At 64.1% G+C, this 27,660-nt stretch overlaps 1 protein-coding gene across 13 annotated transcripts; it reads right to left on the bottom strand.

The window, feature by feature from the left end:
* Positions 1-160: 160 nt before the first annotated feature.
* On the bottom strand, positions 161-24,590 carry ELN (elastin). 13 transcript variants are annotated; one of them, XM_075032406.1, is made up of 33 exons: positions 24,404-24,589; positions 17,545-17,598; positions 17,049-17,075; positions 16,828-16,860; positions 15,551-15,595; positions 14,857-14,949; positions 14,174-14,239; positions 14,041-14,088; positions 12,785-12,856; positions 12,524-12,550; positions 12,244-12,315; positions 9,158-9,199; positions 8,596-8,664; positions 8,254-8,298; positions 8,034-8,117; positions 7,887-7,943; positions 6,850-6,954; positions 6,704-6,757; positions 5,092-5,268; positions 4,951-5,010; positions 4,625-4,795; positions 4,454-4,513; positions 3,829-3,951; positions 3,562-3,615; positions 3,197-3,331; positions 2,963-3,010; positions 2,512-2,553; positions 2,267-2,326; positions 1,781-1,822; positions 1,353-1,394; positions 1,104-1,133; positions 936-986; positions 161-804 (listed from the first exon to the last, which is right to left on the bottom strand). In XM_075032406.1, the coding sequence occupies exons 1-33, from the start codon at positions 24,480-24,482 to the stop codon at positions 755-757; spliced, it is 2,217 nt and encodes a 738-aa protein (XP_074888507.1). In that variant the 5' UTR covers positions 24,483-24,589; the 3' UTR covers positions 161-754. The 13 variants fall into 13 exon arrangements, with proteins under 13 accessions (XP_074888507.1, XP_074888509.1, XP_074888508.1 ...); XM_075032408.1 differs by having other exon boundaries at positions 1,781-1,807; XM_075032407.1 differs by having other exon boundaries at positions 9,173-9,199.
* Between the last annotated feature and the right edge of the window lie 3,070 nt (positions 24,591-27,660).

Genomic DNA, 27,660 nt, shown 5'->3' with positions numbered 1-27,660 from the left:
TGGGGCGCATGGCATCCCCGGACCGAGGACTCGGCACATCCCCAGGTTTGGGCAGAGCTACGGGTACAAGACATGGGGCAGTGCCACCTGCTGGGCGAGGCCACCCGTCACTGCCACCACCACTGGGAGGAGAACAGGGACACAGGACGGAGCCAGAGTCCTTTAAAAACTTGTCCTTTATTAGTCTGTCGGAAGCGAGTCCCTCTGTATAGGGCGTCCCACCCAGTTATAGCAAAGTGAGTAACATGAAGGGACTGAGGCCCTCCTGCCCACGGCCCCCCCGGGCCGGGGGGAGCACGGGGACTGGCGGGGGGGCCCAGGCCACCGGGGACATCCCTCCGTGCGCAGCCCCCTGCTGCCGAGACCCCCTTCCCACCCTCCCTTCCTCCCTCCCTCCAATGTGGGGTGCCCCTCATCCTGCCCCCCCCCCACGGGGTCAGCTCTGGGGCTGGGGGGGGTGTGACACCCCAAGACACCCCCCCCCAAATCCTGCAAGGAGCGATAGCACCAAGGGGGACGGCTGCTCCCCGCAGTTTATTCCGTGCTCCCTGCCAGGACAGAGGGGCTGGTGGGGGGACGGGCACTGCCGGAGGTGTGGGGTCCCTCCTGGGAACATGGGGCCGGGGATGGCCCTGGGATGGGGGGGGAGATCCGGCGTTTTGGGGGGGGGGGGTGTCTCAGCTTTGCTTGGGATTTACATTCTGGACCATGCAGTAGCACCAAAGTTCATGAGGTCATCGGTGACGGCGAGTGGTTACTTCCGCTTCCTCCCGCAGTACTTCCCTTGTGCGCAGCCCACGCCGCCTGGGGGGGGGATATACAGTGTGAGCCCCCCCCTGCACCCCCTGACCCCCTGGATGGGTGGCTGGGAGAAGGGCAGGGGGTGCAGGAGCCGGCCCCAGCAGGGGAGGGGGTCACCTGGTGGCAGTGCTCACCTCTAAAGCCCAGGGCACCGAGGGCTCCTCCGAAGGTCTTGGGGGGCTTCGCTGCAGGGGGGAAGCAGAGTGGGGTGAGTGGGACCCCCACCCTGCTCACCTGCCGGGTGCAGGGGGGATATGCACCCCCCACCCCCAAAATGGCCCACTTGGGGGATGGATACTTACCACCAAATCCCAGCTGGCCGGCGACTCCACCTGAAAGGAGAACGAAGCCCTCAGCACCCAGCAGGCACCCACATTGCTCTGCCCTGCACCCCCCAGCTGAGCACCCCCCAGCTCAGCCCAGCCCCCTAGGTCCCTCCCCAGGCTGCGGCCACGTCCGCGTGCTCCGTGGGCCGTGCGTGTCCCTGTGAACCGGATGGGCACTGAGACGTGCCCTGTGTGAGTGCCGAGGCGCTGAGCTGGGGATGGTACCTGGAAATATCGGTGACACGCCAAAACCAGGAACTCCAACCCCTGGGGAAAAAGCAACAGCCAGTGACAGCCTGTGACAGCAGTGCCACCCCAACCCTGCCTGGCTGGGGACACCCTGGCTGGGGACCCTTGCTCCCTGCAGGGACAGGAGCCACTGCAAAAGCCTCTGTCCCCGCCATGGCACCCATCTGGCTTCAGGATGCTCTCCCCGCATCCCAGTGGGGGATGGCAGCAGGGTGGGGAGAAGCGTGGCGTGGCAGGGGACACACTCCCACTCCAGCCCCAAATTGCAGCACTAACCTGGCTGCAGCCCCCCAGCACCAACACCTGCAGGACTGGAGAGCCCTGGTGAGGGTGGGCAGCGTGGGGACAGGGATGGGGGTCACCCCTCCAGCCCCTCCCCGGTCACAGCAGACCTTGTTCCTTACCTGGCTTGGGAGGTTTCCCAACAGCTCCTGGATACAAGATCCCTGTGTCAGAGAGGGGCATCAGTGCAGCCCACAGTGGGGCTCGCTGCCCCTGGGGCTGCAGCCAGACCCTGCTATGAGCCCAGAGGTCTTCAGGCAGGGACCTGCATCTCTGCATGTTGGGGACATGGTACAGTACCATCCCTTGTCCCCATGGCAGGGGCAATGCTGGTGCTATGGCCCTTGGTACCTTCTCGGTGATGGCATTCCATTCCGATCACACCCCAGGAGCAGGGCAGGCAGCAGACACAAGATGGGACACAGGGCACGGTGACAGTGTGGGGTGGGACCGTGTCGTGGGACGGGGAGGGGACAAAAGCGACCCTGCATCCCCCACATCCCATACACCCCCTTTCCTTTTCGGCACTCTGCCAGCATGGCACTGCCATTCTGCTCCCTGCACTCCAGCCCTGGGGAGCCCCGATGCCAGGGGCCAGCATCACTCACCAGCACCAAGCCCACCAACTCCAAGGCCGCCGACTCCGAGGCCACCGACTCCAATGCCACCTATGACAGGGACCCCAGATGAGCACCAGCAGGAACAGGCAGCAGGGTAGCATCTGATCTTCTCCTTGCCAAGCCCCAGGTGTGCCCATCCTTCCTCGGGCAGCCTTACTCCACCCATGCCCTGGGGGAGCATCCCTCTGCCTGCACTTCCCGGCTGCCTGGGCTCAGCTCCTGCCAGCACCTACCTGGGATGCCGCCGACCCCTGGGACTCCAACCCCCGGAACACCTGCCAGAGAGAGATCATTAACAACTGTCCCCCCGCAGCCCAGCACCCACAGCTCAGGGCACTCCCAGCCAGTGCTCAAGCCGCCGGGATGGCCCTGACACCCATTCTGGGTGTCCCCGGCGCCCACTGCACAGCACCCAGAGCAAGATGACCCAGAGGGAGCTCACCCCCTGCATGACGCATTGCTGCAGGCAATGCAGAACAGGAGAAAAATGTCCCCAGTAAGTCCAGGGGAGGGGGCATGGGTGGCACTTTGCACCCACAGGTGACAGCATGCCACCTCCCACGCCTGGGCCACCCTCCACTGGGGCACCAGGGGCCACACAGGGGACACGAAGTGAGGCCAGCACCCCAATGCCCACACAAGGAGGGTGTGAGGTGGACCTGGGACAGAGTGGCAGATACGTACCGAATTTGGGAGGTTTAGCACCAGGCTGCACCCCTACTTGAGGGATGCCTGTAAAGCAAATGAGGACACCGCAGTTAGGACAGTCACCCCTGCACACCCCCCCCGTGTGCCACCATCCCCCATCCCACCTGCATCCCCCTCTGCCACCCCTCCACGTGGCTTGGTGGCTTTTAGCATTCCTGGCCACTGCTGTCCCCAAGGGGGTCCCCAACTGGGGTGTGATGAAGCACGTACCTGCCCCAGGAAGGATGCCAGGACCGGGTACCCCCACGCCCGGCACCAACCCGGGCACAACACCAACGCCGGGCGTCACTCCCGGCACTCCGGCGACACCGGGCACCGCACCTGGCACCCCTCCAACCCCAGCACCTGTGGAGAGAGGGGGTGAGGCAGCATGGGGGTGAGCCCCATGTGATCCCCATAATCCTGTGGGATGATGTGGCCGGCATGGGGTGCCCACTCCTGAAGCCCCTCAGCTCCCCCTCGACCAATCTGTGCCATGCCAGGGCTTCATGGGGAGACCCCAGATGCCCACTGGGCAGGTAGGGCTGCCTGCTGTGGGCTGAGCTGCGAGCGATGGGCTTCTCCAGCTGACTCACCGAATTTGGCTGCCTTTGCTGCTGCTTTTGCTGCTGCGGCTGGAACTCCGACCCCTGAGTGGAGACAGCAAGAGGGGGGTCAGTGTCCCCAGGGGGATCCTCTCCAGCAACGCTGGGCAGACCCCATCCCTCCCATCTTGCCTGCATCCCCCAAAGGATGGCCAGGAGTTGATGGAGACCACCGAGGCCCTCCTCGCGCCTGTCCTGCCCCAGACCTGCCCCTGCACCAGCCAGGCTGCCATTACCACCTGCCTTCCTCCTCCTCACCTGGGACACCTCCAATGCCAGGGGCCAGGGCACCCACTCCAGGAGCCAGGGCACCTACACCAGGAGCCAGGGCACCCACGCCAGGAGCCAGGCCACCCACGCCAGGAGCCAGGGCACCTGCTCCTGCAAGAGAAGGAAGGATTTGGGCTTCAGCTCAGGAAAAGAGGTGGTGGAAGGAGCTGTCTGAAAAGGCATGGCAGGCTGGGGTGGACAGATGGATACGTAGATGGATGGACGGATGGATACCTGGATGGATATGGAGTGGTTGGACGGATGGCGGGGTAGATGGATGGTGGGATAGATGGATGGAGGTGTGGATGGATATTGTGGTGGCTGGCTGGCTGGTGGTGTGGATGGGTGGGTAGAAGGAAGGGTGGATGGACTAACGTAGGAGAAAGCGTATGGATGGTGAACATAGGACCCTCCATGCAGACCAGCTTTCTGGAGAGCACTCCCTGACACAGTCAGCACCTCATCCCACATACAGCCCTGCGGAGACATCATCCCTCACCCCAACCCACAGGGACCCTGTGCAGTGCTCAGGCCCAGCGAGGGGAGCAGCATGGGGTGGGGAGGTGGCAGGAGACAGGACATGTGGGATAACCCCAGAGAGATCCTGGCTTACCGTACTTTGCTGCTTTGGCAGCTGCTTTGGCAGCAGCGGCAGCCGCTGGAACTCCAACTCCTGGGGGAGAAGGGGAGCATGAGGGGCAGTGACGGGCCGTGGTGGCCATGCCGGCATCCCTCAGCTGGCAGTGCTGGGGCCATGCCAAGCATCCCTTAGACACCACCTCACCTGGTATGCCTCCGACCCCACCGGGCACCAGACCGGGCACGCCGACACCAGGCACACCAACTCCAGGCACACCAACTCCGGGCACACCAACTCCAGGCACACCGACGCCGGGCACACCGACGCCGGGCACGCCGACGCCGGGCACGCCGACGCCAGGCACACGCCCTGCTCCTGCAGAGAGGTTCAGGGATGTGGCTGAGCAGGCAAGGTCCATAGGCAGGGGTCCCGCTGATGGCCCCACCATCCACAGTGCCAGGGGTGCCTCCCACCCTGCCCATTTGCAAGCATCCCTCCTCCCTCCCTGGGAAAGGATGACGGTGACTCACCAAACGCTGCGGCTTTCGCTGCAGCCTTTGCAGCAGCTGCCGCGGCTTCTGGGCCACCCACTGTGGGGACAGAAGGAAAAGAGTCAGGGGACCAGCATGGCCAGCACCACCCCATTGTCTCGTGCCAGCCCATACACTCACCTCCAACACCGGGCACCACACCAGGAACTCCAGCCACGCCAGGCACGCCGGGGACACCAGGGACACCGGGGACACCGGGGACACCAGGGACACCAGGGACACCGGGAACACCAGGGACACCGGGAACACCGGGGACACCAGGGACACCACCAATGCCAGGAACGCCGATGCCAGCTCCTGCAGGCAACAAGAGTGGAGAAGTTAGATCTTGCTGCAGCAACAGTGGAAAGGTGGGACCTTGTCAAAGGTCTGCTCTCGTCGTCATGCTGTGATGATGAGAGCACCCCACTGCCTCGTCCCGGGAGAGATGCACAGTGGTACAAGGGAGGGACTGGTCCCATGTCTCCCAGGAGGCCCCAGCGAGATGGTAAATCTGCTGTTGTAAAAGAAAGGCTGGGAAGTCACCAGCACAGGGGACCATGATGATCCTCATCATCACAGGGGGCTCCAGATGGTCCTCATCATGGGGACATCAAGACTTGCAGCCAAACAGGCCATGGAGGAGAAGTGGCTGGCGGTCCTCAGTAGCTGTCTGGAAGGGCTGGGTGCCCTGGGCACTGGCCAGACTGGGAAGCTGCCCAGGGCAGTGACAGCCTTGACCCACTGGGACTCATTAGTGCCACAGGGACAAGCATCATGTTACTTCTGGAAGGGCTGAGTGCCAGAGGGGTTGTCCTCATGGTCCCCTGCTCGGCAGGTGCCTGGCACCCCAGCACAGAGCACACATCCCTTAACTTGTCATTGCCAAGTTTCTCCCTAAATCCCATCCTTCCCCAAGCACGTGGTGGGATTTTTTCTTACATGATGCAGAAGAGGAATGTAAGAATTGGCCAGCAACGCTTTAGCCCTCAAAGGAAAGCTGCCATTGAGCATGGCTGCTCCCAGGGGACTCCCAGCGCCCTGCAGTGATGATGCAGAAGGTCCTGGGACCTGGCCATGTAACCTCTGGCACTGCCTTTTGGAGCAGCACATGGATCCCCCAGCCCTGTGCGGAGCCTTGGGGCCACTTCTGCCTCCTCTCTCTGCACCTGGGCTCCCAGCTTCCCTACTGCTCGGCCATGTCCCTTGTCCCCTCTGGGCTCCTCCTTGCTGGAGCTCCCTTGGGGGTGGTTGTGCCTGCTGAGCACCTGGGTCTTGCTAGATCAAGTTGGATGCACTTGCTGGATCCCACCAGGTTTTTGGAAGGCGGTGACCCTGGGCAGGGGTCCCACTGCCAGGGATCTCTGCCTGCCTGGGCAGCGAGGCTGAGCCTGTGGGCACCAGACCCTGGGTCAGGTCTGCTGCTGGTAAAATGCATTTGGTACAAAACCCAAGAATTCAGAAAAGGTCTAAAGACACGAGCTCAGTCTCATCAGTTCACCTCCATGAAGCAGCCTGCAGAAACCCGAGAGGGAGAAGGTCCTGCCCTGGGGATGAAGCCAAGCCGGACGCAGCGGCTGGGAGCTGGACTGGGCACAACCCATCCCTGGATGCTTCCCCGTAATGAGCCATCAGGAGTGATCCCCAGGGGAGACGCGCCTGTCTGGGGGTACCCTGAGTGCCCTGGGAGGAGAGGGTCAGCAGGGGTACCCGGGGAGCTGCTGGGGAGCTCCTTGCACTGCACGGCACGTACCGTACTTAGCTGCCTTTGCTGCTGCCTTTGCTGCTGCTGCCGGCGTCCCAACTCCTGGAGATAAAGGAGAGAGGAACCCTCAGCCACCAGCCCCCATGCCCCCCGCAGAGCCAGGTGGTGGGGACGGGGCTCCTGGGAACAGTCACCTGCCACCCCGGGGACACCTCCGACGCCGGGCACCAAGCCGGGGACACCACCAACGCCGGGCACGAGGCCTGGGACGCCGCCAACCCCAGGCACAAGGCCTGGACCTGGAGGGAAGCAGAGCAGTCAGGACCCCCCCCCAAAACACCCCGTGACACTGGTGGGGACACGGTCTCCCCTGGTGTCATGGGAGGCTCCGAGGCACCTGGCTTTGTGGTAGGCTCTCCACATCTCCCAAACCAGCTGCTCAGGCGACCTGGGATGTGCCCAGAATTGAGATTTCCAGCTCCCTGCATCCAACCCAGGGGTCTGGAGCCCACCCAACCACCCAGGAGCTTGGGGACCCCGAAGGTTCCCCAAGGCTGTAGTTGTAAATCCCAGCTGCTCCTGAGGCTGACGTGTTTCCTCTGGATGCTCTAATGAGCAGTTGTTTGCTACTCGCTTTTCTCCCGCAAAACAGTCAACGAGGGGAGCAGCGAACACGAGATCTGCATCACCAAGCGCATCCCTCTGCTAACGAATGACAGCTCGTTACAGACACCGTCTCCCTGGACACCTTGCCGGAGCCTGGCACAGCAAAACCACATCTCTTATGGAGAAACCATGCATGATGGGGACCTACTGCCCCTTGTTGGGCTATTGCATTGCGAGCTTGCCACCGTCGAAAAAGCTGCTTTTTGCAAACCAGGCTTTGCTACGCCAAAGCCCAGCTCTCCCAAAAGGCTGCTGGAAGCTGCCCCCAAGGGGGTAAAGCCCCTCTGCAGCCCTGGGGAAGGTTTTGCACCTTGTTGCTTTCCACCCGCAAAAGCTGCTGGCTCAGCAGAGTGGCTTCACTTTGCCCCAAGCTCTGGCAAGCAGCTGCTGGAGCCGGGGCAGGGTTCTGGGGCTGGGAGAGCACCCCAGGAGATGGGGCAGGGGGCGGCGGGGCAAGCAGTGAAGTCACGCAGCCCTGCTCCAATGCACGGCTCTTCCGTGACCGGAGAGTGAGCCCGACCCCGCAGGCAGCTGCTGCATCCGTCCGAGACAGCAGGCAACTCACCAAAACCTGCCTTCGCCGCTGCCTTTGCCGCTGCCGCCGCTGCTGCCGGCCCTCCAACTGCCGGGGTAGCGGGAGAGAGTCAGGGGTGTGGGATGGGGGGAGGCAACCCTCCCCCAGCCCCAGGGCCAAGCCCCGCCATCGCCTCACCTCCGACTCCTGGGACAACGCCGACGCCGGGTACCACTCCGCCAACTCCCGGGACGACACCAGCCCCGGGCAGGACACCGGCTCCTGCCACAGAGGAGAAGGGGACCGTCAGCTCGGTGATGCAGGGACACCCAGCATCCCCCCCAGCCTGGGAGGGAGGGAGGCAGAGTTGCCCCGCTGGGGAGATGGCCGGTGGATGTGCCCACAGAGGGGGGCTCACCATATTTCGCTGCTGCTTTCGCTGCTGCCGCCTGTGCTCCAACTCCTGGGGAAGGACATGGGGAGCCGCTGAGGTCCCAAGACCATTCCCACCTCAGCTCCCCCCATCCCGCAATGACCCTGGGGACCAGCCCCTCCTGTCAGCATCCACCCCCCTCTCCTTTGGGAAACGATGCACCCCTCCAGGCTGTCCCTGGGGCGACGCTGTCACCCTGGGGCCACCAGACAGCCGGGCAGTGCCCAACACCCCATCCAAGGGCCGGCAAAGTGACCGGGGTGCCCGGTCCCCCTGCCACGCCTGTGCCAGTCCCCCACCCTGGGGCTGCCCAGGAAGGGAGCATACCTGTCCCAGTGGGGTACCCTGCCTTTCCTCCTACCCCGATGCCGGCTCCTATCCCGCCGGGCCCGAAGCCTGCAATCACAAACAGAAAGGCAAAGCCAGGTCAGGCACTGGCCCTAGGAAGGGGGGGCGAGGCAGATGCAGCAGCTCCTTCGGCCCAGAGGTTCTCCCCCCACCAGCGTCGGGGGATGCGGGTGGGATTCCAGAGCCAGCTCCCCCCGAGTTGAGGTGCCAGTTCAAACATCCCTGCCTGGAGCTGGCCACGGCTCCGGACACGTCCTAGCAGAGAGCCAGACAGCCAGCCGACCGCTACCGGTGTCACAGCATGCCTGCGGATTAACGGCTCCCGGCCCCGCCGTGCGGGATGCCAAGAGAGCTGGCTTGCTCCCAGCTGGGTCCAGAGGCATCACGGCAGGAAAAGGCACGGGTCCCCCGAGGGACCACCTCACCCTGGGGGCGGGATGCCCCTCACACCGCCCTGAGGGTCAGTGGCCACGAGGCCACAGCGGCAGCCGGCGGAGCCGTGAGGAGCTACGACCGCGGAGCGAGGGCTACGAGCACTCACCGTAGGGCAGCTTACCAGTGCTGTAGGGCAATCCATAGCCACCTGGAGAGGAGAGAAGGTGGCGGGTTAGCACCTGGCTGCCGGTGGCCGTGCCCCCTCTGCCCCGCGGTGTAGCCCCTCTCTGCCAGCCGGCTGTGCGGCACCAGCCCTCCGGGCTCCTTCCACCGGGATAGTAAATCCTCTGGCATACAACCCCCTGCGATGGAGCTGGGCCAGGAGATACTCTTCTCCATCACCTTGGAAGCCGCGGCTCCAGAAAGAGCCACCCACTCTCAGCCCTGCACCGAGGGCTGTGGTGCCCAAAGCTGGTTTTGCAGGAGCCTCCCATGACCCCACTACAGCGGGGGGTCCCCTGGGAGCCCCGCGGCGAGAGCTGTACCCGGCTGGCCATGCCACGGCCAGCTCCAAATGAAAGGTTTTAATTGGAATCAGGGCTTGGGAGCCTCTGCTGAAATGTGACCTCATTAGGAGGTTGGCGCAAAGGGATGGGGAGGGATTACAAGCAGGAACATCACAGCCAGGGAAATGTCTCCTTGCGAAAGAGCAGGATCCCACCGCTCAGGACGGAGCGGCGATGCCTGTGACTCGGCAGGAACCATGTGCTCGGGAGCCAGCAGCGCTGGGCTCCCATCACTGCTGGCAGTGGCCTGAGGAGGGGTGATGGGCTGCCACATCCCTGCTGGGGACACCTCGAGTGGCGCGTAGGGTGGAGGGTGTCTCGCACAACAAGCCTTCCTGCCGGAGGGGGTGGCGGGCAGGGTGGGGATGAGGCTGCCTGCAGCCAGGACGGGATTGCTCATGGCAAAGCATCTCCTTGAGCGCAGTACACCGTCCCCTCCCACCAGCCAGCATGTGGGGACCAGATTTGTCTCCACCCTGCCAGGCTGTCCCATCGTGTCCCACGCCAGCACGGCGTTGCTGGAAGGCTGAGGCTTTCCAGGCTGCGGTGGCCTGGGTGTCCTCCACCTTGGGGACCCCCCTTGCCCAAGCCAGGGCACCTCATCAGCGCCTCACTCAGCCCAAAGCTGCGGAAGGGTCTGGCACTGGGTGACACACATGGAGGTGACACTAAGGGTCAAGACTCCAAGCCCTTGGCTCTCCAAGGGTTTTGCTGGGTCCAAGCCCAGCTCCCCGCCACCCCGAGTTGGATGCGAGAGCAGCCCCTGCCCTGGGGCTGTGCGCATCCATCCTGCACCGGCGCGGTGGATGCCACCAGCACTGCTGGGGGGCTCAGAGCCGATGGGGACACTGGTTGGCCTGGAAAGGGCTTCGCACAGACCGATGACACCCCGGTGCGGCTGGGCCACTGGGGAGCAGTCCCCATCCCCACAGCATCAGGTGGGACCCTGATTTCAGGCACAGCTTCAGGCTGAGCCCCCAGAGAGCGGGGTGGCCCCAGGGCCGCCTCCTGAGCAGGAACAGTACAGAGCAGGAGCGGGCTAGGGCATTTGGAGCAAATAATCCAAAAAGGAGACTTTCCACTGAAAATGTTACTTTCCCCGCTGTTCCCTTGTCCCCTCTCGACCTGGACCTACTGCAGCTGGCACACAGCGCAGGGGATGCAGGGATGTGTGGCAGCCCCCGGGCCCATCCACAGCATCAAAGCGAGAGCCTCGACAGCCAGCCCGGTGTGTCCCCGTGCTGCCAGCCCAAAGCCCTCAGAAGTGACAACTAGCATCCCCCAGCGCTCCGGAAAGGATCGGGGTGCCAGGCAGCACCCAGCAGCTGAAACCACACCTGGGGACACCACCACTGTCCCGCTGGTCCCCGAGAGGGTCATGATGCACTGATGGGGCTCCCTGGCCAAGGGCATGGGTGTCCTCCCCTGATTTATTTAACGAAGTCTCCCCATAAAGTGGGTCAGCCGGCAGCGGCGTCCCGTCCGGGCTGCGGGCCACTGGTGGGGCCGCTGCGGGATGGAGCCAGCCACGGCCGCGCCACGTGCCGGCGGTTTGCTCTCTGCGCCGGGCACCCCATGAAAGGCGGTCTGGGGCCGGGCTGCAGCCAGGAGGCCAGACGGTATCCGATGGCGGCAGGGCCGAGTCACCCTAACGAGCGTAACTCTGCCTCCGCGGGAGGAAGCCGGAGCGGGCCAAGTATTTCTGCCGCCGCTTGCGGTGACGGGCCCCAGTGGGGGGAAGCTGGCAGAGCTGCTGGGGCTGGCGCCTGTGCCGGAGTGGGACCTGCTCCCCGGGGTGGGCTCCCCCGCCAAGGCTTTCCTGCCCGCAGCAACTTGTTTCGGCGAGTGGGAAAATGCCCAGGGATCTACTTGCTCCCCAGCGCTCCAGGGGTGCGAGTCCCTGCCCAGATCCGGCTGCCCTCCTCCTCAGGGATGCTCCTGGGACCAGTAAGCTGGCAGCATGGCCCTCGGAGGGCACAGAACCTGGTACCCGCTGCCTGGCGCTGCCTGTCCTGCCACCGTCCCTGCGTGGGCATGGCTGGCTGGGAACAGGGCAGAGCTGGCACCTGGCACAGGACTGGGAGATGGAGGTCCCCACAGCAGCCCATCCTGGGAAAGGGGTCTTGAGAACCCCCAGGCTTCCCTGGCCTGGGGCTGAGCCTCATTTGGGTGGGCAGTGGGGAGGGAGACCTGCGTGGAGCTTCATCCCTACCACCTGCCTGCTGTTGGGGGCCTTGGCTAGAGCTCCTTGAGCCCAGGTGAATGCCCAGCGATGCCCAGCACAACCCCAGGAGCCACAGAAAGCAGACAGTCCCTGCAGAGGCTATGCCTTGTGCCAGGAGGAGCTGGCAGGGATAGCCTGGGGTGGCCTGGCCCAAAGCATGTCCCCAGAACATGCTCTTTCCTACCTTACAACAGCCGAAGAGGCACAGCATCCTCACGGGCTGGGGGCAAGACCAGCAGCAGCATCCAGGCAGTTGCCCGCGAGGCTGTGCTAGGCAGGGCTGCTGCTGGACTCACCTGCCCCGCGCCCCTTACTTTGTCCTGCTGTCCCAGGGCCAGCACTGGCACTGCCAGGTCCAGGGGACCCGGGGGCACCACAGTTCAGCCCTGGGGAATGGCGGGTCCTTCTCCTGGCAGCGCTGGGGGTCCTTCACCCCTAGCCCTGTTGGCTGTGACAGCTTACCTGGGAGCTTAGGAGCTTTGATGGGATACCCCAGAGGGACACCGGGCTGCTGACCTCCAAAACCTCCCAGTCCTGCAAAGCCAACAGCAGACTCTCACCTGGAGCCCGCGCCCAGGCTGCCGCCAGTCCTTGCGAGAGGGGAGTGCCGCGGGGCACCCCGAGAGAGGAGAGCGGGTGGCTTGGGGAGCCCTGAGGCATCTTCTGGCATGGGGAGGCCGTGGCTGTGATGAACAGGCTTGGGAAGGAAGAGAAGGATGGGCGAGAGAGACGGGACACTCACCAGGGATTCCTGCGAAGGCTCCTGCTCCTAGGCAGAAACACAAAGGCACCCGCGTGAGCCTTGGGGCTCGTCCTTGGGGTCCAAACTAGTCTGCGTGGGCTCAGCCAGAGGTCGGCTTCGCTCACCCACGTGCCCTGTGGGGCTGTGACCCCAAAGGATGGGCTGGAGCCAGCCCCAGCAAGATGGAGATGAGGGCAGAGCTGGAGCCAGCCCAGGACCCACCCTCCACCCCAGTGTCTCCAGGGGACTGAAGTGACCTACCTGGACCTTTCGGCTTGACTCCAGCACCAGTGGGTACTCCGGGTAGCACCCCTACGCCAGGGAAGCGGACACCTACAGCAGAGACCAGAGGGGCCAGGTGACCACAGTGGGGCATCGTGGTGTTGCTGGTACCCAAGACCCCTGCACCCAGCCCCCAAATCCTTGTCACCCATCTCTGGCTCAGCACTAACCCTTGTACCCTGGGACAGGGTACCTTCATCCCCCGGGGACTTGCTGGGCCCCCCCTGTGCCAGCCACACCGCACCCCCTGGGCAGAGCTACCAGTGAAGGGTTTGCTCCAGCCCTGGGGCTGCCTGTGCTTTGGGGAGGGGCAGGCTGCCCACAGAGGAACTTGGGGTGCCTGCGGGGTGCATGGCACCCACGAGTGGGTCCCACAAGTAACAGCAAAGCACCAGCCCACATCACGGTATAGCCAAGCCCGGGCATTGCTCTCTGCCGTGGTGATGTGCAGTGGCTTCATGCAAGCTGGGGCTCTTTAGGGAGCGGGAGCAGGGGTCCTGCCCATTGAGCCCCAACCCTCCAGGGCCAACAGGCAGTGCTTTGGCCTTGCAGTCATTTGGGTTGGGTTTGTGGTTTCGGGGGGGGGTTTTTGGCTTGGTTTTTTTCCCCTTTTACAAATGTCTTTCATTATAACTCACGTGTTTTCAGACATGGAAAAGACATTCCTGACCAGCAACACACTTCTCCTTCTGACAATGTCGAAACATCTTGTTTTCACAAGTTTTCCTCCTCCAAATTACTTTGCAGTGAGGAATTCCTCTCCCCCTGCCACCTCCTCCCCCTCCTTCCCACGCCGCCTTTGGCTGGGCAAGCTGGCCCTGACGTGGTCTGTGCCAGCTCCTCTCCTGGTGCTGATGCAGCCTGCTCCCGCAGAGCTTGGCATGAGACCCCTGGAGACGCCGCGTCCCCCCGTCTTTGGCACGGTGGAAATGTCACTATGGCCCCAGTGAAAGGGTTTGGAAACTGCAAGCAGCAGCGACGGGACAGGCAGGGGGTTAGGCAGGCAAGCAGCACGGGGTTGCAGGCAGCCTTCTGCCGGGCAGAGGTGCTAAAATGCCCAGGGCCACAAGGCTATCGACTCAAACCGGGGTTCTGGCACTGGGTGGGGAACCCCACAGAGGTCGGGGTGCTGCTGGTAGGGTGGGGACCCCTTTGGAGGTTGGAGTGCAGCTGGCCGGGTGGGGACACCCTCAGGGCTCAGGGTGCTGCCGGTGGGGCGGACACCCCCAGCTCACCTGCGCCAGGAAGCACGCCACCCGGGAAAACTCCAGGAATCCCAGCGCCTGCCGGGCAAGAGAAAGGCAGGGATGAGCGCCCAGCCGGAGCCGTTCCCCGCCCCGGCCCCAGGCTTTGGGGCCGTGCACCTACCTGGTACTTTGGGGGGTTTCCCTGCCGCACCAACCCCGGGCTGCACCCCGCCCGGCACCACCGCACCTGCAGGCAGCAGAGACCCCCTGAGCCCCGGGCACCGGCTCCTGCCCACCCTGGCAGGCACGGGGACACGTCTGCCCTGGGCTTGGCTATGCTGGGGACAAGGAGTATTTTCTACCTGCGGAGACCCCAAGCCCACCGGGACCACCAACTCCACCCATGCCACCAATGCCAGCGCCTGGGGGCATTGGGAAGAGGAGTGTACCAGTGTGAGATGCCATCACTGGGCTATAGGTGGCTGGGGCGGTGCGGAAGAAAGGGACAAGCTCAGGATAGCTCTTGGGGGGCAAAGGGGACACCCTGAGGCAGTACCAGGGATGGGTCCCCCAGACCTGGGCACAGGGACCAGGCAGCTCAGTGGTCTCTGCTCCTGGGGGCTCAGGTTTGGCCAATGCCCCCTTCCCAGCACACCAAGATGTGCCGGGGGCCGTCCGAATTGGCGGGGATCCCCGCGAGAGCAGCACCTCCCGCTTGCAGCCCCCCAGCTCCATGGGGAAAACTCTCCTGACCCAGGCTCCCAGGGGACACCAGGAGTCCCCAGGGGCTGCCCGAGCCCCAGCGTTGCCTTGCCTGGCACCGTTGCCTGGCCCAGCATCGCATCGGACACCCCCAGCACTCACCAGCTTTTGCAGCAGCCTTGAGCGCAGCGGCAGAGGGAGCACCTGGGAAGACACCCCCGGGGTAGGCGCCTCCAGGGAAGAGACCTGCAGCACCTGCGGGGAGGAGAATAACCAGCGTGAACGTCCCCAAAAAGTGGCCGGCAAGAAGGTGTCCTGCCCTCCGCGCCGGCCACGGTGGGCGCAGGGGGGTGGTGAGCTGCGGGAGGCTGCGCGGCAGTGCCGGGGGCTGGCGTTAGGCTGGGCGAGGCGGTGGTTAGCAGGCAATGCCCTGTCCTGCGCTGGCTTCTCCCTGCATCCCCCCAACTACCTGCTCCCATCCACGTTCCGCCTGTCTCCAGCTGCGCCACCACCACCTGGGGCACCCTGCGGGGGTCCCCTGTGGCCCCAGGCGGGCTGGCCAGCCACGTGCAGGCACTGTCCCTCTGCTGCAGACCCCGTGGGGACCCCAGGTCCCTCCTCGCCTATTCCTGCTTGCGGTCACCCAGCCATGGTTGATGTCATGATGTTGGGGGACCACAGGGCTGGCTGCCTGTGGGTGGCTGCCAGTCCCTCGAGTCTGGGAAGGGTGCCCGGCCTGGATGGAACCCACCAGGCAGGCTACGGAGAGCACCCGATGGGGATGAGCCATGTGCTGTCCCCAAGGTGGGTCTCTGGGGTCGGTCCGGAGTGGGGGCGGCCGGTGGTCTGTGCTCACCTGGCTGCAGGCCAAGTGGGCCGAGTCCCCCGAGGCCTCCGACCCCTGGAAAGAAAAGTGGGGTGAGGTAGCGGGGGTACCGCCGGGGCTAGAGGAGCAAGAGCGTTCCACTTGCTCCGTCCCCGTGGGACAGGAGCATGCCGTGGGGGTGGGCACAGGGATGGGTGACAAACGTGCCCACCAGCATCCAGGTTCCCCATCCCGTCCCCTTCTTCCTCACCCGCCCCCCACCCCACCAGGCCACGAGGGGACGGAGCCGAAATGTTTATGGCTGAGGAATGAGTCCCTCCGGCTCCGGCCAGCGCTGCCTTCCAACATCTGGGGCTAATCAGCCCTCGCTCCCTCCAGGCGCAAATTCCACTGCCTTTGGCTCAGGGCGCGGACACCACTCCGGCTGGGGCTTCGCGGCTGCACCGCGTTTGGTTTTAATTACGCGGAAATAAAGGGCCTTGTTTTTCTTTCCACGAGCTGAAATCTGAGTAAACGGAGGTTGCCGGCCCCCACCTCGGGCTGGCGCTCCCGCCGTGCAGACGAGCCGGCGCAGGGGGCCGGTGGAGCGCAGCGTGCCCCTGCCCTTGGGTGCAGTGGGTGCTCCTGGGGTGGGCAGGGAGGGGAGACCTGGGTCTCCGCCTAAAAGAGCAGCTCTTCCTGGGCCTCGACGGGCACCAGGCATCTCTGTTGGCAGCAGATTTGTCCCCTGCACATTCGGTCCCTGCTGCCCCGGCACCTCCCAGCCGTGCCCCAGGCTCGGTGCCCTCGGGCTGTGCATCCTCCTGCCAGGATCTCATCTCTCTCCCGGTGATGCCCCCTCTCGCCCTGTCATTTCTAGGCCAGACAAACCCCAGCACAGGCTGCAGGAGCCCCAGCAAAAGCTACTTGGCCATGAATGCAAGCAGACGAAGGTGCTGCCAGCTTCCCGTGGCCACTGGCTCCCGGCAGGGCTGAGCGACCTTTGCATCTTCCCAAGCAGCTCTGGCACAGGTTTGCAGGCAGCAGGCACCCCAAAAGGGTGGTCTGTGGGGGCTGGAGGGGAGATGGCAGTGTGCCGAAGCAGCGGATGAGGGAGGAAGGCTCCCTTGTGGCTATGGGGTCTTGGCAGGGGTTAGCGTGGCAGGGCAGGGTGGAAAGTGCTGGCGGCTGCGTGCCTTGGCCATGGGGGAGCCCAGGATAGGGGGGAGCCTTGGCCACATGGGTGAAACATGAGGGCAACAGAAGTCAGGAAATATCCTGGCCACTGGCATGGCTGAAGATGGTGAGAGAGCCAAGGAAAGCCTTACCTGGTTTGAGAGGTTTTGCTCCAGCCCCGAGTCCTAGGGGAGAGCACGTGGAGAGGGGTGAGAGCCATCCTTCCTCTGAGCATCCCCCAAGGCGGGGACACCGTGCGGGACAGGGACAGCCTCATGGCAGACCCCGCTGCCCACCACAAGGCAGCTCTGCCGGGCGTGCTGCCCCCCTCCCTGTCCCTGCACACCCTGGGCAAAGGGATCCCAGCACTCACCTGCTCCCAAACCTCCAACCCCAGCACCTGCAACCAATGGCACAGTCTTAGCACCCATCCCTATGAGCACCCACCACCTACCCACCCACGCCAGGCTCTCGGGGGTCCATGGGGAGGCAGAGAGGGTGACAAGGGTGCAAGGGGATGGGGCATCCCCCTGAGATGTCCCCAGGCTTTTGGCTGAAACACTGGGGACAGGCTGTGACCTCTGAGCACCTCCCGTGGCCAGGGCTGGGTAGGGTGTAGGTGCCAGCCCTGGGCTAGTGACCCTCAGTGTAAGCATGGCACTGCCACCCTGTCCTGTCCCCATGGGGGTGGTGCTGGGGCAGCCACCCAGGGCTGAGCAGCCAGACAGGGTGTCCCCATGTCCCCTGATCCCAGATGACAGGTCCCCAGCCCTCCATGCTGGCTCAGAGGCAGCCGGGGACCCCCCAGGCACCTACCCCATCCCTGCAAGCAGGGTGATGCCCCCCCAACACTGCCTGGACCCCTTTACCTGGGAAAAAGCCTGCTCCTGGAACTCCCCCTCCTGGGATAGCACCAGGGACCCCTGCAAGAGAAGAGACCCTCATTAAAATCCCCACAGGGATCCAACTGATCCCACCCTGGCAGATCAGGGTGGGGGGCACCTCCTGGGACATGGAGCTGCTCCCTGCAGAGGGGGTGGGATGCAGAGCCCCGGGGCAAGGGGGCAAGGGCATGTCCCTGACTTTCCTTGCACACCTCAGTTTCTGCGGTGCGACAGTGGTGATGGGGCTTGGAGGTGCCCCAGCCGGGAGCCAGGGAGGGTATCTTGGTGGAGGTGTTAGCAGGACTTGGTCCTGCATGGGAGGGAGGGAGGGACACAGGGCTGGCACGGAGCAGGGCTGGCTGGTGTCCAGCTCTGCTTCCCAAAACCTGTCCCACACCACAGCCAGTGCCGTCTCCATCGCCACTAGCTTCACGCGGGTCTGGGGGGACAGATCCAGGCACGGTCATGCATGGAGGGGTGAAGCTGTCCCAGTTCATCCCCACAGCCCACGCTGGTCCCAGCCAAGCCTAAGCACGATTGGCTGTGGCTGCCCCACGCCCACGCTGCCTGCCCTGCTTCGCCCTGCCTGCTGAGCTGCCAGCAGGACTGGGATGTTGGACTGGGGGGACAGTGCTGAGACCCAGCAAAACCACCTGTGTCCCTCTGCCCATCTCTGCCAAGCTGAGATAAGCGCCCAGGTCCCGCCGCTTTCCAGGGCGTCTGGAGCTCACGCTCAGAGGTTGCGCTCAGACACCACAGCAATGTTTTTTGGCTGGTTTGGACACTGACAAAGGTCTGTCTCCTGCAGACACCCAGGCAGCCATCCCCTGGGTGGTCCCCCGTGCTCCATCAGGGCCGTGGATGGGGTGGAGGCTTGCAGGTGGCTTGGCAGCACAAGGAGGTTGCAATGCAGAGGGATGCTCCGCTTTTGGCTGGAGCATGTTTTTGGCACTGGGGGTGTTGCCACAGGGTTTGCAGTGAGATTTGCAGGATGGCTGGCAGGGCTTGCAGGGAGGCTGGCAGGAGGATTTGGGGGTTGCCTGGCCAGCACCCCTGTGGCAAGCTGCACCCAGCTCTCCTGCCTGCTCTGAGGAGAGGGGCTGGAGTTCAGGGTGGACGAGCACTGGGGACCCTGTGGTGGCATGGCTGGGACCTGAGGACCTGCTGTCCTACTCCAAGGCTGCAGTGGCTTCTCCAGCACCCCGGCCAGGGCGGAGGGGACCCAACATCCCCAGGAGCTGGGTGCATGCAGTGGCACAGCCCTGGCAACGCCATCGCAGGCAGCATGGTGCCCATGGGCTGGGGAGGGGAGCCAGCGCAGGCAGGTGCCAGGCAGGTGGCAGAGCTGGCACGCCACGGTGGGGGGCACATTGTGCTGCACATCTCCATTTCAGATGTGATGCAAACTCTGGGGGTCCCCCCTCGCTGTGCCCCATAGCGCCCCACTTCACCCCAACAGCTGCCCGCTGCAACATGGCAGGGATGAGGGTGTCCCCTGGGCCCTGCTCACGTGTGTCCCCCACCACCGAGGGCAGCTGGGATGGACCCCCAGCCCAGCCACACAGAGAGTCTGGGCAACAGGATGCACCCACACATGTGTCAGGACACACACGTGTGCGAGAGGGGTGTCAGGCTGTACGTGCACAGGAGGTGTTGGGACACACGCACCAGCAGGACACACACCCACAAACCCATCGGGATGCACACGCAGGCGGAGAACCCATGCCAGGACCCATCACACAGGCCCCACGTGCCCCAGCGATCCCAAAGAGCCAGGCTCAGCCCTGTGCCCCCCCAAAACCACCTCCCATGGCCCTGCGGGGAGCAGGGGCCAAATCTGGCCCTGGAGCAGCTGATGTCCCTTGGAGTGGAGGGGACAAGTGCTCAGTCATCGCTCCAGCCGGCCGGCTCACCCCTCTGGCACAGCACAGCCTGGCCCGGCTGCCGGCCAGGGGTTTACGAAGTGGCTCCTTTTCCCGGCACATTCCCCTCCCACCCTCCCACACCCCCCCCCCCCAGCTTGGAAAAACAAATCCCAACCTCTTGCCTGTTTCCAAACCAACTCCAAGTGTCTGCACATTGCCTGTCCTCCCCCACCCGCCCTGCTAGGAGGGGACGCCCCACCACTGCTAGGAACGAGAGGTGGCAGGACAGCCAGGATCCGGCCGGGGACCTCCATGCCCGGGGCCAGTGACAGTCCCCCACCAAGCAGGAGGGCCCTGTGGTGCCCCCCAGCCTTAGCCCCTCGTGGCTAGGCAAGGTCCCTGGTGCTGGGTAATGCTGGGCACCCCAGAGACCCGGGCTGAGCTCCCCTACCCCTCTATCCTCCTGTGCCAGCGCTGCCTGACAGAGACCCCAGGGGGGTGGGACACAGCAGGATGGCTCACAGCCTTCCTGGGGTGCGTGGGGACCCCAGAAAGGTCCAGGTGACACCTGCCCACAGTCACGGCTGCCATACTCGGCCCTTCATCATTGTCACTCTCCTGGGCGCTGCAGACCCTGGCAGGGGGGTCCCACCGCGGTGCCACTGTCGCTGCCCCCTCCCCAGGCATGCCCCAGAGACCATCCCAGGGCCAAGGTGCTGTGCTCAGCCCAGTGCCTCGTGGCAGGTCTGCACCTTTTTGGAGGATTACAGGGGATGTGCCAGTTCATCAACCATCTCCATGCCCAGATCAGGAGGTGGAGGGGGTCAGCAAGTCCTGGCAGAAGCCTGGGTAGCCATGGGGCAGCAGGATGGCTGGGGTAGGAAAGCCATGTGGCTTTGGGGAGCTGATGCTTTTGCTCACAAGCATTGCAGGAGGCTGCTCCCCCCTTGCTGCTCTCCCTGACCAGCTCTGCTGCCAAACATGGCCAGCTCTTTACTTCTCTTGAAGCTCTTCTACGAGCTGCCTTGGTGCTGGCAGAGCCGGGCTCGTCCCGGTGGGGAGGCAGTGCCCATAGCCCAGCTCAGGGTCTGCTCCCTGGTGTGGGCACTGCCAGGGGGCACGGGGGTCTCTGACCCACTCTGCTCTCCGGCTGAGGACCAGCCTCGAGCAGCCAAATTCACCCCAGCATCACCAGTCCCACCCATCGGCAACACCACCACGGCTCAGGTGCTGACAGCAGCCCACGCACTCAGCACCAGCTACACCGTGGGCTCCCTGAGGCTGCACCAGGGGGAGGACTGGCAACGTCCAGCCAGTCTCTGTCCTTCCCCAGCCCTGTCCTTCCAGCTGTGGAGGCAGGAGCCCATAGACCAGCTCAGGGTCTGCTGCTCCCCAGTGCAGCGTGACCTGCTTTGGCCTCTTCATCCCACAGTCCCTTGGCACATTGGGGAAGGGGAAACTGAGTCACCAGCCTCCCAGCACTAAAGGAGCTCTGTGCTGCCTCTGCCCCTGGTCCAAACCTGCTGGGACTCCAGGAAGGGGGGTTTCTTCTATCTCCCAGCTTGTCTCCTGGGCTGGGGCTGGCTGTAAGCCTGCAGAGCATGGGGCTGGCCCCCAGCACCCCAGCACCCAGCCCGGGGATGTCTTCTCAAGCCAGGGGCAGGAGAATTTGCACCCACATGTGCAGCCGCAGCTCTGGTAGGGTTTGACCCCTGGAGGTGCTCAGGACCTGGTGTGGAGCCTTGTTGATAGAAACTGGACTTTTTCTTCCATAGCTCTGTACCACAGGTCACTATTTGCAATATCCGCACTATTCCATTACCTGTGCTATTTCAGATTGACGACTATATCATCTGCACCATTTCTACCTGCACCACTGCTAGCAGCTTTCTTTACACGCCAGAAATACAGATGTTTTCTCTATTCAACAGCTTTCAAGACCGAGACACAAGCTCACACCCTCACCAGGCAGGCAAACCTCATACCTCGCCACCCTCCCGGCGCCCATGGGTGACCGCTCCTGGAGAAGGCTCAGCATGTAACCGCCACAGATATTTCCCCTCTTCCCTCACACTGCTGTTTTCTTTTTCTTGGGAGAATCAGTTTTGGAAACACGCAGTCTCCAAGCAACTTTGAAGCTGCACTGCATCCGGGCTCGAGCTTGCTGGTAGCAGCTTGGGGGGGGAGCAGAGGGGGCTGCTGTCGAGAGCCTGGCTCCTCTCCAGCCCCCACCCACCCACCCCCCCCCGAGGCTTCAGCTTTCGGAGCGCTGGCAGACAAGCTGCACCCTGCGAGTTGTTTGCAGAGGGAGCAGTCCCAGCAGGCTGGTGCCTCAGGGAGGTACCCAGCTGGGAAGGGGAGATGCCATCCCAGCCCCACAACTGGCACTGCTGGCTCTGGGGCATCCTGGGGACTCTGGATGTCCTCGGAGGGTCTCCACGGTACCCAGGCTAGGATGCCAGCACACCCAGTGCCAGCCTCTCTGCACCCACCCGAGCTGCCCCTGTGGTCCCAGAGCCTGCAGGGCTGGGACCCCCCAGGGTCACTCCGGGGGGGATCCCCTGTGCTCTGGCATGGGAAGCACTGGGGGATGGATGGAGGCACTGAGGGACAGATGCCCCACTCCAAACGCTGGGACACGCTACACTTGGCACCTTTTAGGGAACCATACAGCAGCTTCCCCACGCAGCGGCCTGGATCCGGCCGTGCAGATGCCCAGTACAACTCTGCTCCCTCGGGCTGATCCTGACCCGCTGCGGGGAGCTTCCCGAGTACCGCCAGCTGCTGTAAGCCCAGGGCTCAGCCCCTTGGCACTGCGCTGAGGGGGACAGTCTGTGTGTGCTGGGGGGCTCCCCCTTTTCCCCCATTGACCCTGGGATCTCTTAAGGGTCCCTTTCCTGCCAGGCTGCTTTGGAGCTGCACTTGCAGTGGGTGCTGGAGGATGTTGCCCTGAGCCCTCTCCAGCTTGGGTGCACCCCACATACACCGTGCCACTTGCTGTGCCCCTGTCCCAGCTCAGTCCCCGAGGGCTGGCAGGGCAAGGAGCGTGGCTGAGCCTGCCTGGTGCCACGCAGCACACCAGGCTGCAGAAACACTGGTCACTCCTCCACAGGGAAGCATTCTCCGGTGTCCCCATCAACACTGGGACCATCTCCAGGGCCAGGGCCACCTCTTCTGTGAGCTGCTTCCCAAACAAGCAAACACCCCTGGAGATCGAGCCAGGGACTGAAGCGGGGCCAACAGCCCCGAACTGCTCAGAAAGTGCTGCAGGATCTCACCTGGGGGCCAAAGTCCTCCTGAGACTGTCCCAGCTGCCCCCTGCTTGAGAGCTGGAGGGCAAAGCTACCATGGTTCAGCAAGCCAGCGCAGAGCATCACTCCTGGACACCGAGAGTGCCCGGGACTGAGCTGCATCTCATCAAGCACCTTCACCCTGAGCTGTAGCTACCCAAGATCAGGCACTGACAGTGGCGTGGCTTTAGGGGCAGCTGCCTGGCTTGACACCACTCTGGGGTCGTGCTGCCTGCACAGCTGGGGCAGACCAGTCCATGGTCGGGGTCCCAGGAGCCCACTACACCAGGGCAGAGCAGGGAGCTGCAGGCCACTGGCAAATGGAGCTGCTGGCTGCAGAGCCCCGAGGGCTCTGCCCTGGGCGAGGGGTGCCCCAGCCTGCAGCTGCCTGGTGCCACACACAGCCCTGGCACTGCCCTCCCCTGCCTGCAGGATCCTGCCCTCTCCCCTCCTCTGGTCCTTGGTCCTCTCTGGCCGAGAAGCCTCATGCGACGGCTCTGGCACCGACCCCACCAGCTCTGGCACCAACCCCATCCCTGATGGTGGCTCTGCCCATTGCACACTCTCCATGGCACCACACGGGGCGACCACCGCCTGGCTCTCCAGAGGTGGCTGTCCCATCCCTGACCACGCCGTCCCCACCTCGCAGACCTTTGCTCACTTAAGCCACTGCAGCGGGCTATAAATCTGTGCTCGGAGCTGCTCTCCCCACCTCTGTGCACGCTCGTGGCCTGACCACGAGACGCGAGCCATCCGGCGGGCAGGCACCTGCTGCTCTGGTGGCTCCGGCTTCGTCACGCGGCACCATGGGACGCGCACCACTGCGCTGGCGTTCGCCTCCCCATCCCGGCAGCAGGTTTGCTGCACGGGTGCGTGCGTGTGCTGGGGCGTCACGCACCCCCTGCCGCTGCTCGGCCAGGGACCAGCCAGCAAGCCGTGACCCATGCCATCCACTGGTGGACGGACCCGACGCTGGTGAGATGAGCGCAAGGAAGACGGTGCGGGGGCCACCCCAGGCACCCAGAGCCTGCAATTCGGGCGGGTCGAGCCGCTCTGCAGCTGCACCAGCCCCGCAGGCTGGGTCGCGGCCACACACTGCGCAGCAGCTTGCGCACATGGAATGCGGGATGCACACCCGCACGCCCCCCGTCCCCGCTGCCCCTCCGGCTCACACCGCCAGGGCACCGGGGGAGGGTGACGGGTGCCAGCTCCCCCGGTCCCTTGCGCTTATAAGTCCCATGGGAGCTTGGCGGCCACCCTTGGCTGCCCTGCCCTGTGACCTGCCTGCGTGTCCCTGAGCCTCGCGTGTCCCCGAGCCCCTCGCCAGCATGCAGCACCTCGCACCCCCCCTGTCCCGTCCCGGACAAGTGCTTGGCGCAGCGGTGCCATGCCCAGACTGTCCCGTGTCACTGCCCTCGGTGACATCCCGGGCACACGTCGCCCATCGGGTTGGGGGGCAAAGAGCCCTCCGGGGAGGCAGCACCCAGGGGGGCTGCCCTCCCACCCTCGGGGATGTCCCCAAGGCGGGTCAGGGAGGGCTGCCTGTCCCTGCTCGGGGACACGCAACCGGGGGGATGCCCGGGGGAGGAGGGGGCAGCAGCCGAGCCCCTGTGGCCGTGGAGGGGTCCCTGCAGAGCCGGGGAAAAGCGCTGCCCGGGGCTAAGGGGAAGGAGCCTTTTCTTTCCTTACCTCCTTGCTGAGAAGCCGGGAGGATGGAGAAGAGGAGGAGGACTCCGGGAAGGAGGGGTGCAGCTGCCCGCCTTGCCATCTCTTGAAGCAATGCCCCCGTGCTCCCGCAGGCAGTGTGTTTTATCCCAGAGCTGCTTAATTGTTGCTTCCAAGGATGCGAGGGGAAGGGGAGGGGGGGTTGGAAGGAGGGAGGGGAAAAGGAGAGGGAGAAGGGGGGAGAGAGGCACAGGACACTACGTCATGAGGAAAGGGCAAACACACACAAGCCTCTCCAGCCGATTGGGCTGGCTGCTTGGGTTTGGTTTTTTGGGTTTTTTTTTCCTTCCCCCCCCCCCTTTTTTTTTTTTTTTTTGAATTCCTCTCCCTCGCCGCTCTCTCCAATCCGGGCGCGCCTCTGCCAAAAAAGCTGGAAGGAGCGGGGGGAGCTGCCGAGGCTGCCTGCGGGGGGAGGGCAGGGGAGGGCTGCGCCCACTCCGCCGGGCCACCGCGTCCACGGGTGGCAGCGCGGGGGGGGGGGGATCGGTGGCAGCGGGGGGGTTGGTGCCCCGGGTGGCGGCGGGGGGGGGGGGGGGGTCCCGCATCGCAGGTGGCACCGAGCAGAAGGGGGAGGGGGGAGGTGGCGACCGGCTGAGTAAAGGGACGGGGGTGTCCGGGGGTGCAAGCGAGGAGCCGCTCGGTGCCGCGGGGTGCAGGGGAGGGGACCCTGCCCCGGCCCGGCCCCGGTGCCCGGTCCCGGTGCCCGGCAGCGGCGGGGCACCACCGGCGGTGGCCGTTAGGTGGCGGGCGCGGGGTGTCCGGCCGGCGGCGGGAGGGTGAAACCGGGCGGTTTGCAGAAAAATTGACCTGCCCGCACCCGGCAGCGGAGCCCCCTCCCCGGCCCCGGGGTGTCCTGGGGACACGCAGGGCCCGGCCCGGCCGTGGCTAGTGATGGCCACCGCGGCCCCCAGCCGCCTCCCGAGCCCGGGGCCGGGGGAGGCGGGGAGGGGGGGTTGTTCTTGCGGCCGACGTGGGCTGCTCCCCTCTTTCCAGCCCCAGTTCATTTGGCCACCCGGGCTCCGATCCCCCATCAGCTCTGAGTGCAAAACCAGATGCTGGTGCAAACCCCGGCACCGCGTGTCTCTGCTGGCCGTCTCGTCCCCCTTCTCATGGGGTATCCCTGGATAAGTGCTGGGGAGCAGCTGAGGCAGGCAGCGAGTTAAACGGGGGGGGGGGGATGAAAAGTAAGGAGCACAAAATACCCCTCTCCCTACAGCCCGCAGCACTGGCCATGCCATCACCGCAGGTCTGACACAGGGGCTTCCCCTCTTTGCCAGGGGCCGAGACACCGCTCATCCTGGTACCCAGCTCCCCGTGAGCCCCTATCTGCTGCCCAGGGAGTGAGAGCATGTGCAAGGAAATGCCCTGTCTGCACCCCCTTCCCATGGGGCTCTCCCCCATTCCCCACGCTCCTTCCTTCCGTGGCTGCGGAAATTGGCAGCAAATTATCAGCAAATCCACCCGGTTCCTCTCCGCCTATGAGAGGTGTGAAGTCCCAAACCTGGACGCCCACTTAAAGAAGTGTGAGCTAAATCCATGCTCAGGACAGTCCCTCCGGAGCCCTGCTATCTGGCTTATCTCAGGTCCCACTTTATTTTAGGGAAAGTGCTGATGGCTACGGCCACAGGAAATCCAGGAGGTGGAAATTACAGAGTGTTTTGCCCTCCACACCCACTGCTGGGACACGTCAAGGAGATGGGGGGGGACCATGCAGGAGCCACTGGCCTCTCGGTGGGCTTTGCATGGATACTGATTTTTCTGTTCACCTGCATCCTTGCAAAAGGCTGAGGGCTGGGGACCACAGAAGCCCCCTGTGGTGCGGAGAGGGGGTGAGCATCGGCAGGGGTAGAGCAGTTGGGCTGTCCCATCCGTCCGCCCGGCTGGCGTTGCTGAATGACGTAATGCTTGAGCGAAAACACACGCGGTTGTTAAACACGAGCTCTCTGCTTGAGAGGAGCGTCACGGGAGCAGATGGACGCCGGGACGAGCAGCTTTGCAGCTTTGCAGCGGTTCCAGCGGCCTCAGGGCTGCGATGTGGCCCGCAGGGATGCAGATCCCCGGTCGGGGCTGGCTGGGCGTCCAGGCAATGCATCCTCGACGTGTGTGTCTGCAAAACATGCAGAGAGCAGGGCTGGGAAAGTGGCCTTGCTGGGAATCGTAACTGGGGCAGCTGGCCGTCTCCAGCAGCTTCCATCTCTTGCCAGTGAAATGGCTCTGACTTTTGAAAGTGTGTTTTGTACCTAGAAAGAATAGATGCGAGGCAAGATCTCCCCACCCCTGGCACTCACGCTGGGGAACAGGATCCAAGCCCTTTGCAATTTGGCCAGGGCAGAGCCGAGTGCTTCACGAGCTGCCCGCAGGGAAGGGCTGGGAGCGTTCCCTGAAGTTTGCAAAGTGTCGGGGAAAAGCTGTGCAATTTGGCCCATGCTGGGAAGGCACGGATATGGGTATGGTCTGACGAGAAAGGGGGAAAGCAGAAAACGTTTCCCGCAGGGGGGCCTGCATGGAAAAGAGGGGGTTTGCTTGCATAGTGCAATATCCAGCCCCCCACGAGGGCTGGAGCAAGAGTCCCTGGGACCGCATCCAGCACCTGCCTGTACCAGCACAGAGGTGGGTGAAGGGCTGAGGGCTTTGCTGGGACCTGTGGCAGCTCTGGGGAGGGTGCTCCCTGCAACCGGTCCCTGGTGCAGGTCCCATCACAGTGACTGGCAGGTGTAGGTCACATGCAGTTCCCCTAAATGCTGACATAGTTACTGGTGGAGATGCCAAACAGCTTTACCCTGCTGTTGCACAGAGAGAGCTGTCCCAGGAGTAACACTGACACGCAAAACACAGAAGTAAACAGCCCTTTGCCATAGCTACGGAGGAGCCCTGCACCTGCCCCCCCCCCCCCCCCGGACCCAAATCCTGCTCCGAGTGCTGTTGACGGCGTTGTCATAGGAAACGCTGTTCGCTAACGGGGTGTGACGGGGCTTTACGGTGCCTGTGCGGGAGCGCACGGGATGCGCTCAAAGGAAAGGTATGTGTGAGGGGCAGATCACAGAAACACGGGTGGGAGAGGCCCTCCGAGGTGTCCAGCCCAGGCGCTGGCTCCCAGCAGCAGTGTCGCCAGCACTGACTAGGGGCAGTCTTGGCTGCAGATCCTCCAAGGATGAGGATCCCCCACCTCTGCGAGGACCTGTCTTGGGGCTGCACCACCCTCCTGGGGAAGAAGTTTTCCT

The sequence above is a fragment of the Buteo buteo genome, chromosome 7 (assembly GCF_964188355.1).
Source record: "Buteo buteo chromosome 7, bButBut1.hap1.1, whole genome shotgun sequence".
Classification (NCBI taxonomy): Eukaryota; Metazoa; Chordata; class Aves; order Accipitriformes; family Accipitridae; genus Buteo; species Buteo buteo.
Note: the sequence above shows the minus strand (reverse complement) of the source record. Positions and strands in the feature narration are given on the sequence as shown.